General features: G+C 44.4%; 1 protein-coding gene across 1 annotated transcript; it reads right to left on the bottom strand.

Annotated features, from left to right (window-relative positions):
- Window positions 1-225: 225 nt before the first annotated feature.
- Window positions 226-1,011, bottom strand: KPLCE (KPRP N-terminal and LCE C-terminal like protein; the record flags this gene model as incomplete). Its single annotated transcript, XM_080647324.1, has 1 exon — window positions 226-1,011. The coding sequence occupies one exon, from the start codon at window positions 1,009-1,011 to the stop codon at window positions 226-228; it is 786 nt and encodes a 261-aa protein (XP_080503450.1).
- Between the last annotated feature and the right edge of the window lie 14,180 nt (window positions 1,012-15,191).

The raw sequence follows: 15,191 nt of genomic DNA, 5'->3' as shown, positions 1-15,191 counted from the left end.
AAACAAACAGGAAGTCACCGAATTGCATCCAAAGTTTTATTCTTGCCAAAGTTTGGGGGTTGCGCTAACTCTGGCAGGCTGCCTTGATAAAGAAGCAAAGTGCGGAGGTGAAGCAAAGAGGTTCTACATCATTGGGAAGACAGAGAGCAGGCAGGGGCTGGTGAAGGTCCAGAAGGTAGAGCAGGCGTTGACTTTGGGAGGAGAGCTAGAGCTGTGTTGATGTATTTAGCAGCAGCAGTCATCCTCGCGATGACAGCACGCAGGACCTGCAGACCTCATGGGAATGATTCCCAAACAGCAGCACCCAGAGCTGCAGCACCCGGAGCTGCAGCACCCAGAGCTGCAGCACCCGGAGCTACAGCACCCAGAATCCTCACAGCAGCCAGATGATCCTGAGCTGCAGTTCTGAGGCCGTTGGACCCAGCGTCTCAGGGGACTCACCCCGAAGGTCCGGGGAGCCAGGCAGCAGTAGCTGGTGGAACAGGGAGCAGAGCATGGATCAGGGACACAGCACTGGGCGCCCGAGCCACTTCCAGAAGACTGAAGGTAGTAGCTCTGGGAAGAAGAAGGGTACTGGACATAGTATGTCTGGGTCTGGTAGGGAGTTGGGTATTGCACGTAGGTCGTCTGGCACGGAGCTGGGCACTTCACGTACGTCTGGCAGGGAGTTGGGCATTTTACATAGGTTGTCTGGCATGGAGCTGGGCACTTCACATACGTCTGGCAGGGAGTTGCACATTTCACATAGGTTGTCTGGCATGGAGCTGGGCATGCCACATAGGTTTGAGTTGCGCAGGGAGCTGGGCATGCCACATAGGTTTGAGTTGCGCAGGGAGCTGGGCATTTCACACAGGTTTGAGTTGCGCAGGGAGCTGGGCATTTCACGCAGGTTTGAGTTGCACAGGGCGCTGGGCACTTCACAGCGGTAACCTGGGAACTTTGCACAGCTCCCAATCCCGAACCTTTCACACAAGATGGAGGGAACTGCACCTGCTTCTGCTGGTCACACATCTTTCTGTGCTTGGCAAGATCTGAAAAGAAAGGTTTAGTCAGAGCTAGGAAGGTGTCCAGGGGCACCGTCAGCATCCCTTTTGGATAGCCTGGTCTGTGAGGGGTAGCCTTTCAAGAAGGTCATGGGCACCCAGAAGCTGTCAACCTGGCCTTCAGATGGACCTGCTACCTTAGGCTCAGCTCTTGTTCTTTCATGTGGCCGTGTGACTTTGGATAAGGCACCTCTCATCACCGGGCCTCAGTTCCCACAATGGAAAATGAAGGGCTTACAAAAGTGGCGTCTGCATTTCTGCCCAACTCTCTAAGCCTCCTCTCCCCTCAGGCACGGTAGTGTCTGCACTATGAATGCTTCTTGGGATATTGTTGTTTCCACTGGGTTTACCTTGCCATCAATTCATTCAAGAGTGGCTTTCCAATGTCACCCCAATAAAAGTTAATTTAAAAAAAAAAAAAGAGTGGCTTTCCTTCCTCCCGCCCAGGCAGGCAGACACAGGGAAGGCAATTTCATGTCAATAGACCCCAAGCCAACGTGAGTCTCAAGCTGAGCCTGGCAGCGTCTAACGAGGCCAAATTTGAGTAAGTTTCCACCATTTTCTCTTTGGATCTGCTAGACTGTCACTTTACCTCATTAATGGATCCCAGAGAGGATGGCACAACTACAGTCAGCGAGAGAGGATGGTGACCCAGTCTCTGAAAAGCCCTTTTCCCACAGGCCCGATGGCTCAGCTCACACCTCTACCACTCCTCCAACCCTCCAGCCTCCTTTCCTACCAGCTACTGCCCTTAGCTTTCTTCAGCAGTGGCCCTCCATGCCTAGTCCTGACCACCCTCCTCCAGAGTTTTCCACGCCAACTTGATCATGGCTCTCTTTCATTCTGTTGTTATCCCAGGTACAGAGACTTACCCTCTGCTGACAGGAACACGATTGGAAGAAGCCAGTGATCTGAGGAGCTGGCAGCTGGGGAGACCTTTTATAGGGTAGCAGTGAGGCAATTTATTGGTATTTGAATGAAGCACCAGCGATCATGAGGACGAGGGCCAGCACTGCATTGGTGAGATTCCTCCCCAGTATGTCTGGCTCTTCAGTCATAGGCAGGGCATGTCTCTGCTTGACATTGAATTTGCCTAAATTATTCTTGTTGCCTTCTTCATGAAGCAAGTCAGTCTTCTTTTTCTACAAGTTAGGAGAGATGCTGATGAGATCTGTCCCCAGGAAGTTGTTTCTAAGTCACTCGAGTCTTCAAGGACTTGTCTAAGATGTGATTAGTGGCTCAATTTTTCACACTAGCTATGCCAAGAGCTACACTGCATCTTCCCAGAATAAATGAAGTGTTCTTTCTGAGGACTTTGATGGTAGCTCCTGCTGGTCTGGGTTACTGCACATAAAGCATTTGGCTCAATGGTCTCTCCCTCAATATGGCAGCAAGGCCCTCAAGAAATGCTTTGTTCCATGGACTTATGGGTTATTCTAAGTTTATTTGGGAAACGAGGTGAATTCTTGATGACCCCAAACTCCAGGATCTATATCTAGGCTGTCTTTCCCCATCTTCTCATGCCCTATGATCTGCCTCATCTTCATCTCTCTGAACCTCATTACCATGCCTAGATCCCCAAGAGCCCAGCACAGGGGGAATTCCAGCCAAAGGAATACCATGTGATGATAATAATAATAGTAGAATCTAACATTTAGCTGAATTCTCTTTATGTGCCAAACAGTTCATGAGGCATGTACACTTACAGATGGCCATGTTGCTGAGGCCCTGAAAGACTAAGGAAGTTACCCATTGTCACAAGCAAATAAGTAGAGAAGCTAGCATTTAAATGTAGGCAGTTGGCCTTCATAAGCCATGATTTTTAGCACTACAATACATTACCTTTTATTTCTGGATATAGCTTTGTCCCTGAATCTCTGCCTCCTTTTCTTTCCCCAGTGCAGTGTATGTAGGAAGAGAGGTAGAAATAATATATATATAGAACTTACTATGTACTAAATACCGTCCTTCTGCTTTATCTGTGTTACTTCATTTGATCTTCATAATAACCATGTGGTGTAGGCTATGTTAATCCTAGTTTTATAGAAAAGGAATCTAAGACCCAAAGGCTTAACTATTCCACCAAGGTCATCCCATTGGTAGGTAAGGGGGTATCATTGAACCCAAGCTTGTCTACTTTCGGAGCCCACACTCTTCCCACCAAGCCATGTTGAGTCGCCCAATGTGGAAGGTTAGCTTGCTCCTGAGCCTAGCACTGTTCCAAATACCCATGACCTCAGATCAGCCAGCCCAGGCCCCACCATGGTCCCTGTGGCCTTTCAGGTGAAAAATGCTTCTGCATTTGTCCATAATGGATCTCCAAACTCCCCAGGATCCATAAGCCTTAAGGCTCTAAAATTTCCAAATAAAAAGGAAAAAACACAACAACACAAAACCCCCACTACTTCTTAGGCACTTCTCACTCCAACCCAGGTCTTTCAAGGTCTGTCCCTGAATAGTTTGGAAGAAGCAAGAATAGGAGATTCTGCCCCAGACTTGGAAAGTTTCCTGCTTCCTCCTGCCATTCATGCTTCTGGTAGGCTTGTAACACTCCATAGCTTCCTCTGAGAAGCCCACCAATCCCTCTCCCCAAGGGGATGGTATAGTGGGGAAGAATGTGGTTTAGGCCATTCCAGTGCCTGCTCGTCTAAGTGGCCCACATCAGTTAATACCTAGGCCTGATGTTTTATGGAGGAAATGGAAAAGGGGTGATCTTTTATTGGGGCTGGACACTTCACATGGGATAGCTTATCAAATTTAGTCCCCTTAAGAGTGTCTCAAATAAATAAGTAAAAAAACAAATGTGTGCAAGCTCACATAACTAGAAGTGGTGGATTCAGAATTTGAACCCAGGTATAAAAGACTTAAAATTTACTGTCTTTTCCACCATAACATTCTTCTTCTAGTGTTAAAATCTACAATGTTTTAGGAACTATACCTTTCAGCACCTAACAGACACAGTTAAGAAGCCCACTACCTTACACGTAGGATGGGCAGCCCCACTTTACAGGGAAGAAAATGTCCTAGAAGGCCAGTATGTTAGGGCATGTTGACGAAACAAGAGAGAGAGTTCAAGGCACAAATGGAACTAAGCCCTTGTCCTGATTCTGCCACTGCCTCACAGAGTGATTCCACTGTGGCCTGCAGTCTCTCCCACTCACTTATTAAATTTATTGGGATAACCCTGGTTAATGATATTATATAATTTTAAATGTACAAGATTACAATTCAACATCTGTGTATTCTAATGTGTGTTCCCCATCCAAATTTTAGTCTTCTTTCATCACCATATATTTGACCCCTTTTACCCACTTTGCCCACCCCCTGTCCCTCTTCCTCTCTGGTATCCACCATCCTGCTGTCTGTACTATGAGTTTGTTTTATTAGTTCCTTTGTTACTTTTTTTTTCATATTCCCCATATGAGTGAAATAATATGTTTTTTGTCTTTTTCCATTGACTTATTTCACTTAGCATAATACTCTTGAGATCCATAATGTTGTCACAAATGACAATATTTCATCTTTTTTATAACTGAGTTGTGTTCCATTATATTTACATATATATCATATCCATCCACTCTAAATAAAGAGTTAGATGAGGCCCCTCCTGGGATAATCTATGGTTATGGAAGTCTACAAAGGAAATGTACATTTCCACATCCTAGTCATCCATGGAGTTATGCCCACTAGACTATAATTCCATGCATTGAAAACTATGAACATGTTCACTATATATCACTTGGCTCTAGCACAGGACCTGGGGACCATTCACTAGACAAACATAGAAATGGATGCATGAATGGGGATGCTTTACACTGATGGTAGAACCTAGACCACCTTCCTTCCCCCATGTGGTGAGAGCACATTCTGCTGTTAGCCAATCTGTGTGTTCTGTGCCATCTGTGAGCTCTGATTGGATCACTTCCTGCTCTGTGGGGTTAGGCTCTCACTAATGGGTTTAACATCTTCAAGCAGCATTAACATCACTACTGAGAGATGCCGCTTCCATGTGCCACCAGAACAGGTGGGTGGGTTGTGTCCCACCCATTTTACAGACTGAGAAGGCAAAGCATGGTGAAGTCAGATGACTGGTACAAGTGCCAGGGTGAATCACAGGGCTATCTTCAAACATATCTTTCCCTTTGGACACAAGCTCATAAAATCAGAGGCTTGTGGACTTATGCAATAGTAGTCCAGTAGACTCACGAAATAAGAAGGGAAGAGATTTAGGAATTCACAGAATCAGAATCCTGGCATCTCTGAGGTACAGGGGACTAACACATGTCATCTCCCTGCCAGGAGAGACAGGTCATCTGACCTAATAGGCTATTCTTTAAAAGATTTTCTGGTCTTTAAAAATTCTCTACAGTCCCTCTGGTTAGCTCATTTCAGGACTTACTACCATCTTCATAGTCAGGAACTGTATACTAGAGTATCTCTAAGGTTCCTTAGAGCCTCAGCATCCACAAATCCTGACATTAATTACATGTTTGAAGCTGTGCTCCTAAGTGCATGAACCAAACCAAGATTTTAACTCAATGGTACCACCAGCCCCAATCAGGAGATCAGAACAGGAGTAGCCCAAGTTGGCCTATTGCTCCCTGAGGGCAGGGCCTGGGACTCCTCTCATCCTGGGAGCTTCCTTTGACCAGGGTCTAGAGATGTTCTGAGGGCAAAATCTGGGTTGTGTGTGTGTGTGTGAAAAAGAAGTGGAAGGTATTAAGAAGCCACACACCTAGGCGAGAGAAAGAGGGAGAGAGAGAGAGGACACAGGAACATTGTATCCAGTAAGAAATCTCACTTCTGTGTCTGAGACTGGAAGATAGTGCAGAGGCCCCTCCCTCGGAGCCCGTGTATATGTGTGTCTCTCTTCTGGGCTCAGCTATAACACTTGCCCCAGAGCCTCTGCCCCATTATTTCAGGGACAATCAGAGATTTCTCCTAGATTATCAAGATATCATATTGTAGAACCACAGGATAGACAACAGGCAAGGACCTTTACAGGCACTGGGCTCAGCCCTTATATTGTAATAGGTCCACAGGAGGGAAGAAATTTGCTCAAGACCGCACAACCAAGTAGGAGCAGACACCAGACAGGAACCTCTGAATCCCATCCAGGTCACAGACCATTACAACATGTGGTCACTGGACAGGCTTGCTAGGGAGCGCCCTTATCTGGCTGCCTCCTTGCCTCCCACCCCTCTCCCAAACCCACCATGTCTATTTTGTTCACATCTAAAGCCTTAGATCTTGAAACTGCTCTTGGGACAGAAAAAAATAACCAATAAATATCTTTTGGATAAAAAGTCCAAGCAAATATTAATGTGAAATAAAGCATGTGCCTAACATGTGAGCCAGTCCTAAGTGACTGTCGGCTAGTTTTGCTGGTATTTCTACCTTATATCCACCATCAACCACATGCAATAATCCTAGTTGCATTCAGTCCTGAGCAAAAAGACTGAGACAGGTGGGTAGAGTAAGAAATAAGTCTTTTCTTTTAATTCAGAAGAATTGCAGCCTAGGAAGGCTGTGACTCTGTCACACTAGCCCCTGGTCAGGCCGGCCACTACTTTCCACCCATTTTGGAAAGCACCGGACCATCACCATTTCTCTCTCTCTCTGTCTCCCTCCTTCTTTCTCCCTTAATATGTCTGTCTCTTGTGCTTGCATACACATGGGCATGAACACACACTCAGATAGGCACACATGCACTCTGGTAAACATTTTAAAAAGTGAGTTTTCTTAACATACAAGATAATGAGTTGTACAGAAGGAATTCTTCTCACAATTAAAAACCAAATCACTAAGGCAAAAATCCTCCACAAAATCAAAAACACTTTTTTCTGTTCCAGACCACAGATAACTAGAATGAGAAAATTTAGCATTGGATGTTCCCACCTATGGAAAGTTCCCTCTGGGAGCCAACTCTTTTTATATATTTCATAAGATTTATATATTTTTAAGTTTATTTTATTTTATTTTAATACTAGAGGCCTGGTGCACGAAAATCGTGCACTGGGGGGGGGAAGGGGGATCCCTCAGCCCAGCCTGCGCCCTCTCACAATCTGGGAGCCCTTGCTCCCGGGGAGTGGGCTTAAGCTGTCAGTTGGACCTCCTTAGAGCTGCTGTGGAGGCAGGAGAGGCTCCCGCCACTGCCGCTGCGCTCGCCAGCCATGAGCCCAGCTTCTGGCTGAGCGGCGCTCCCCCTGTGGGAGCACACTGACCACCAGATGGCAGCTCCTGTGTTGAGCGTCTGCCCCCTGGTGGTCAGTGCATGTATAGCGACCAGTCATTCCACCATTCAGTCGATTTGCACATTAGCCTTTTATTATATAGGATTTTTATTGATTTCAGAGAAGAAGGGTAGGGAGAGAGATATAAAAACATCAATGATGAAAGAGAATCATTGGTCAGCTGCCTCCTGCTGCCCCACACTGGGGATCAAGCTCACAACCCAGGCATGTGCCCTGACCAGGAATCGAACGATGACCTCCTGGTTCATAGGTCAATGCTCAACCACTGAACCACAACGATTGGGCCATAAGATATATTTTTTTATTCATTTTCTCACAAGGCATCTAAAAACACCTATCTTAAAACACAGAAGTTTAATAATGACAAAGTTGATGCTGGTGTTGATGATGAATTTGATAGTAAGGACATGGAAGATGACTCACTTCCAAGCTTGCATTTCTACCCTTGAAGGACCAGGAACTAACTGCCTTCATGACAACTTCTGCTACCAACTCAGACTGTCTGCATTGAGGTAGAGGTGGGAAAAGAGTTTCCTGGTAAGTATCTCTCTAGGAATGTCCTTCTGTCACCCCATCTCTCCCCACTAATACAATGCTGCAATCATGTCACTCAAAACTCAGATGAGAGTCTGGGGAAATAGGGATGAGATCATGGGCTACAGGAACAGTTATCATAACAACTGTTATCACAACAACCTCAACCACATCTGGGCCTTTAATCTGTGACCAACACTGCCCCAGTCCTATGAAAAATAGACAAATAAACTTTAGCTTCTGCCCTCACTGAGCTCACAATTTAATTGGAGAAAGACGCAGAGACACCTGAGAAGTTAGATGGTAATGCTGACCCTCAACACAAGAGAAACCAGTAGACAGGGCATGACTGAAGGCAAATTCAGGAGTCTACACCATGTTTCTCAGTAGGCAGTTTTTTAAAATGCTGCTAGGACACCACAATAGAACAATTGATTTCAAATTTCTGGGTATTCCCACAGCAGTATTTTTTTAAGATAACTAGTTTATTGTATGTACAATTGGAGATAAAGGCCAATGATCATTCTAGACATAGAGGAAGAGATCCATGTTAGGTGAAAAAAAATCTGTTAAGGCTTCTTGCAAGAGGCAAGGCAGACACTGGGTACTTAAGGTTGTACAAAAATGACTGCAGTGGTTGTCAAATTGTAGTCCTGTGGAGGATTAGCATCATAGGTGCATAAAGAAATGTGTGTTTTTTTAAAGAAAATGAACAGATAGCTGTCCTTTTTTTTGCAATTCACAAAAGTATTAATGCTCAACATGCTCTCAATTGTATGTTAAATATGTTTTTATTTAACATACAATTCACAAATGCCTGCATAAATAAGCATCATAAACAAAATAACTACTAAAATGGAAAAAATAATAGGGAAATTCAAGAGTGTAATAGCTTGCACACATGATTGTCCCAGAGTTTGCATAATATTTAACCAGTTAAATAATCCTAGTGTAGATTTAATTTGCAAATAACACAATGATAGACTTAGAGAGTAAAAAATATAACAATTTATTTGAACATAGTTAGAATTAGAAACTTCTCTGAATTGATCACAGGCTATATATAAGCAGACTCTGGTTTGAATTTATGAGTAGAAATGGCCCTTTACATAAGCACTACTAAGCATGAAATATTTATAAATCACCTGAGTAAAAATTATTCATAGAACTACAAAATGAGTAGTATTACAAAATACTACATAAGAGTTGTTATGATAACTCATTCCATTCTCTTAGAATGAGAGAATAAGTTACATAATAAATAAAATACCAAACAAAATTTGTAGAGCTTGCTGGGGACATGAATCACTAAACTACTCAAGTTAATAACTTTCAAAATCTTATGTAATCAATAAGAAAATACTGAGAGCTTAGAGATTAATGGCAACAGTTATTGTTTTTTAATTACAAAGTAGATAATTCAAAGGAACGATGAACGTTTGGAAAAATAGAGAATAACTATTGTAAACAATAAAGTATAATTTCATATCCAACACTGATTCTTTTAAAAAGCTACTATCCAATTCTGGATTAGATGCATTAAAACTACCCTCATATATTTCTGTTGCAACAGTTTTATAATCAATTTTAAATCTGGAAATTGAATTTTAGATAATGTTCTAAAATATAAACAAAATTCAGAAATTTAAGATGTTAATTTTTGTATTATTTATAATCATAAACACACAAACTCTAGAAACAAATATAGAATAATAAAATGTTGATTAAACAAGCATGTTGTAAGTCTACAGTTATCTTCATTGAGAAGTGGTCATGATCTCTAGGAGGTAATTTCTAGGAGACCCTTGGAGTTTCCGTTCTGCCCCTATGTGTCTGAATCTACCCACCCATCACCTGGACCCCCTCCCTTGACTGATGGGTCCTTATCACACTTCGCTGGAGCAGCTCTGAATTGAAGATGGAGCTAATTTTGCATTTGCTCCACACCACAATGGAGGAAGTCCACTAAATTAAAGGTCCAAGGACTCCAGCTCTGGGAAGGAACTTAAATACAATGAAATGAAACACAATTCAATCATAAAATTTGAGCTTTATTGTTGAGTAGGGTTTATAAGATCAAGAGCAAATCTGAGTCTACATAAAGCATCTTGAACCCAAGAGGTACAGGACAAAATGGAAGGGGAGAGAAAGAACCATCAGGCTGGGCCAAGCCCACAATTATTTGGTATTTGGTTCTTCCTTTATTGATCCTTAGTGGTCCTCAGGACCCAGCTCAGCAGCAGCTCCCAGAATACTGGCAATAACCAGAATCCCTTCCCCACCCTTCCATGACCCCAAGGGCTCATAGTCACAGAAGCCTGAGCTCTGAGGCTCTAAGATTCTGTTTTCCTCTTTGTTGGTCCCTGAGAAATTGCCAGAGATGTGTGTCCCTGTACCTGGTAGCAGTGCCTGGTAGCAGTGACCTGTGAAGAAAGGGGGAGAAGGAAACAGTAATGCTGAGCTCTCCATTTTCATAGTTTGCTTCCTCCCACACTGGGCTCTTGGCCCAAAGTTAAGGAAATGGGGAAGGTGAATATTGAGGCAACTAGCAGTTGCTCTCACAGTAGAAAGAATCGGTGGGACACTGGGTAGCTAGAAGCAGCAAATGCTGGGTGTCCTGCATCATATCTGATATCTGGCAGAAACACACCTGTGATCTTCATCACAAAGACTGAGGAAACTCACACCTACAATGCCACCTCCATGGACCAACATGAGAGGGTGCCAATGTGAGGTGAGGATGGAAAATTCAATTTGGCAATTACCTGGGAGTTTCCAAAGGTGTAGCTCTGAAGGGGTGTGCCCTGCATTTATGGGGCAGGAGCCACTCACTGACTTGGCCTTATCTATAATTGAGGAAAACTATGAAAATGTTAAAAGTGCCATTTGAAGGGGCTCACCCAGCTGTGGACACCTTCTGCTATGCCTCTTTGCTTCTTCCTAAGTCCCAGACATCATGGTTGGAGCCCAGCCCCCTGGGGCTCTTGCAATTTTGTGAATAGAAACCAGAATTAAGGACAGAGGAGGAGCAAAGAAAAAGGTGCCCAGGTCCTTGTTAGCATCATGCAGCTACCAAGGAGCCCTGAGCTATATCCCTCCAGATGTTCAGCATGAGAAATAAAATTAACCCTCTAGTTTATATAAGCACTGATATTTCAGGTTTCTGTGATTAGAAGCCAAACTGAATTTCTAACATAGATACACAAATATAAAACCAAGATATGATACAAATACAGACACGCTGGAATTATACTATAAGCAGAAGAAGCAGATCAAGGAGCCTCTCATCACAAAAAGGAGTTCAAGAGGCCCCAGGTAACACGGAGGTGTTGGGGAGTGTGTGGGGGAGGGGGTGGTTGCTCTCACTGTAAGTGGACCTTGGTATCATGAACCCTGAGAGAAAAACAAACCAACAAAAACCTACTAAGAAAGGTGGCTACCTGGGCTCAAATAAAATAAAGTAAAAATCAAAGCCTAGCAGCCATTTCTGCACAGGGCCTCTCCCACAAAATGCACTTATCAGAGAGGCCTCTGCATTCAACTGCCTGCCTATGGTTTCTGCTATCTGGGCCAGCCCTTTTAAAGATTTCCTGGAATCCTCTTTCAACCAATAGAACTAAGGCTTTTCCCATCCAATCAGAACTGTGCCGCTCTGACCAATCAGAGAGGCTCTATTTTGACCAATCAAGACAGTGCTTTTGGACCAATCAAACTGCCAGGATTTGGAGCCCTCATTTACATGAGGACAGACCAATCAGAGACCAGGGGCAGAGACTCCTGTCTATATAAGCCAGTTCCTCTGTGGCTCTGAGAGCACTTTTCCTTTCTGTGAAGACTATGTCTCTCCTGGTGACTTGAAACAGTGAAGATGTCTCCCCAGAGGAAGCAGAGGGTACAGCACCCAGCATATAATGGAGGAGCTGAGTTGTCCAGCTGGCCTGGCCCCCACCATCTCACAGTGCACTGTTTCCATAGCAGCGCTATAGCACTTTTATGCAGTCATGTAGCACGTGTATCACAGTTGAGTTGTTTGCATAATGTTTCCTTTTCCACACCTGAAGGTGGGGATTCCTATTCATGTTCAATGACCATCAGTGTACAGAATCCAAATCATTTTAGACTTTATTGACCTCAAAGTAATTTAAATTCCTTTTGAAGTGCTTGTATACACAATTCTTACTGTAACTATTTAATATTGTCTCTTCCACCAGTTTAAAAGCTTTATATGCAATACACAATGCCTACCTCACTTGAGGTCTCCACTGACTCTTTATGAGATATACCAAGAATGAAAGAGTGATTATAGGAAGAACTTCGTAGAAAGCAAGTTATGCAAATTAGATGTTAACTTACAATAAATTTATAGATGCTGAAGAGGATAGTGATGTTGGAGACATCAGTGACTAAATTTCTGAGTCAACCTCTGCCTGCTCTTGCTTCTACAGGTGACACCTGGTGGTGGTAAAGGGCATGTTCATTGAAGGTCATGTCCTTGACATTTAGACCTCCTCTTTTCCTTACCTCATCTTTGTTGGATAAAATGTCAGTGTTTACATCTTTCCTGTTAATGTTAGATAATTAGACTAATTTTTCCTTAACTATAAATGCTGCTGTAGACCTACTTTAATCATTTTCCTTGTGTGCATATACAAGTGTTTGATGAGTTAAGATAAGCATTTTAATTGTTGAGACAAAGAGTATGTCATTTTTGTTGTAATAGTTATGGAAAGTGTAACTCCAGTGACTACAATTGTCTTCATATCCTGATTTCAGTTCTTTGGATATACACTCAGAAGTGGGGTTGCTGGATCATACAGTAGTTCTTATCCCCATCAAAACCTTAACAGCATTTTTATAGAAATAGAAAAACAATTCTAAAATTGATATGAAACCACAAAAGACTGCAGATAGTCAAAGCAATCTTGAGGAGAAAAAAAAAGCCGGAGTCATCACATATCCTGATTTCAAAAAATATTACAAACCTACAGTAATTAAAACAGTACTAGAGGCCCAGTGCACGAAATTCATGCACGGGGGAGGGGGCTGTCCCTCAGCCCAGCCTTCACCCTCTCCAATCTGGGATGCATCGAGGGATGTCCGACTGCCCGTTTAAGCCCAATCCCGGTGGGGATCGGGCCTAAACGGGCAGTTGGACATCCCTCTCACAATCCAGGACTGCTGGCTCCCAACTGCTCACCTGTCTGCCTTCCTGATTGCCCCTAACTGCTTCTGCCTGCCAGCCTGATCACCCCCTAACCATTCCCCTGCCAGCCTTATTGATGCCTAACTGCTCCCCTGCCAGCCTGTTTACCCCTAACTGCCCTCCCCTGCAGGCCTGGTACCCCCCAACTGCTCTCCCCTGCAGTCCTGGGTCCCTCCCAACTGCCTTTCCCTGCAGGCCTGGTCACCCCCAACTTCCCTCCTCTGACGGCTTGGTCACCCCTAACTGCCCTCCCCTGCAGGCAATCTTGTGGTGGCCATCTTGTGTCCACATGGGGGCAGGATATTTGACCACATGGGGGCAGCCATCTTGTGTGTTGGAGTGATGGTCAATCTGCATATTACTCTTTTATTAGATAGGATAGAGGACTGGTGCATGGGTGGGGGCCACTGGTTTGCCCTGAAGGGTGTCCCGGATCAGGGTGGGGGTTCCCTTGGGGCGTGGGGCGGCCTGGGCAAGGGGCCTGTGGTGGTTTGCAGGCCGGCCACGCCCCCTGGCCACCCAAGCAGAGGCCCTGGTATCTGGGGTTTATTTATCTTCTACAATTGAAACTTTGTAGCCTGGAGCGGAGCCAAGCCTTTTGCTTGCTCCGTGGCGGCAGCCATTTTTGGGGGGATTTATGTATCTTCTATAATTGAAACTTTGTAGCCTTAAGCGTAGGCCTGGGCCAGCCAGGGTGTGTGGAAAGTTTGGCTTCCTCCATCGCCGGGAGCAACCCTAGTCTCCTGCTCTTTCCAGCTCCGTGGCTGCTGCCATTTCTGTTTGGATTTATGTATCTTCTATCATTGAAACTTTGTAGCCTTGAGTGGAGGCCTAGGCCGGCAAGGGCAGGCGGAAAGCTTGGCTTCCTCCATCGCCAGGGAAACCCAAGCCTCCCTCCTGCTCTCTGTGGCCGTAGCCATCTTGGTTGGGTTTATTTGCATACTTGCTCCTGATTGGCTGGTGGGCGTGGCTTGTGGATGTAGTGGAGTGATGGTTAATTTGCATATTACTATTTTTATTATATAGGATTGTACTGGCATAAAGATAGTTCTATACACCAATGGAACAGAATAGAGTCTAGTAATAAAACCAGGTATATATGTATATATAGTCAACTGATCTTTGACAAGGGTGCCAAGCATACACAAGGGGAACAGTCTCTTCAATAAACAGTGTTGAGAAAACTGGATGTTAAGGTGAAAAAAGAAACTGAGCTTAACTCAAAATGGATTAAAGACATAAATCTAAGACCTGAAAGTAAATCTCCGGAGGAACATGCATGGAAAAAGCTTCCAGACATCAGTCTTAGCTATGATTTCTTGGCTATGACACCAACAACACAGGCAACAAAAGCAAACATAGACAAGTGGGGCTAAATTAGATTTAAAATCTTCTGCTGCATGAACCATCAGCAGAGTGAAAAGGCAACCTGCGGAGTAAGAAAATATTTTCAAACCATGTATCTGAGAAGAGGTTAGAGAAATGTACAGGTTTCCAATCTGTAATCCCCTGAGACATTTCCTATGTTCTCTTTCTTGTCACTTTTCTCAGAGCCTCCCTTTGCAGAACACCCCATCTATTCGCTCGGGGAAAACCCTCAGTTCAGTTTCTTCAGAGCTGACTAACTTTGCAGGTTGCTTCTCCCTCTAACGTCAGTCATTTATTTGTAGGTTGACTTGATCTTCCTCCCTTAGACTTTTCTTTCTGCCTGCAGGCCCTCTGTCCTCTTTGGTCTTATTCTTCTCAATTTCTGATCTTCTCTACCACCTCAGTATAGACAGGGGATCCAATGTTAGATAATTGCTCCCCACCATGTGACACAAGAAAAGTCAGCCCTTTGCTGACAGTGTTCTCAGCAACCACTTCCCACTCTGCTCCCTCCCACCCGCAAAGTCACCCAGGGCCTCTCCTGTGAGAAAAATCCCACCCATGCATGGGTCAGCCCCACATCAGGAATATCTCCTGGTGCTGGGATGCTGGACCTTCAGGAGCTGCAGGAGGCAGGCCCTCTGAGCAGCCTTGGGAGGAGCAGTCAAACAAGTAAGAGGCAGGTGGAGAGAGCAGGCTTTATTCTTCTACCTGGTTAGACACAGTGATAACACTGGGAGGCAGACACGGGTGATAACACTGAGAAGAGGGGCTGCCCAGAAACTTGGG

This window comes from Plecotus auritus (genome assembly GCF_963455305.1).
Source record: "Plecotus auritus genome assembly, chromosome: 12".
NCBI classification, from domain to species: domain Eukaryota; kingdom Metazoa; phylum Chordata; class Mammalia; order Chiroptera; family Vespertilionidae; genus Plecotus; species Plecotus auritus.
This window is presented reverse-complemented; position numbering and strand designations above follow the sequence as displayed.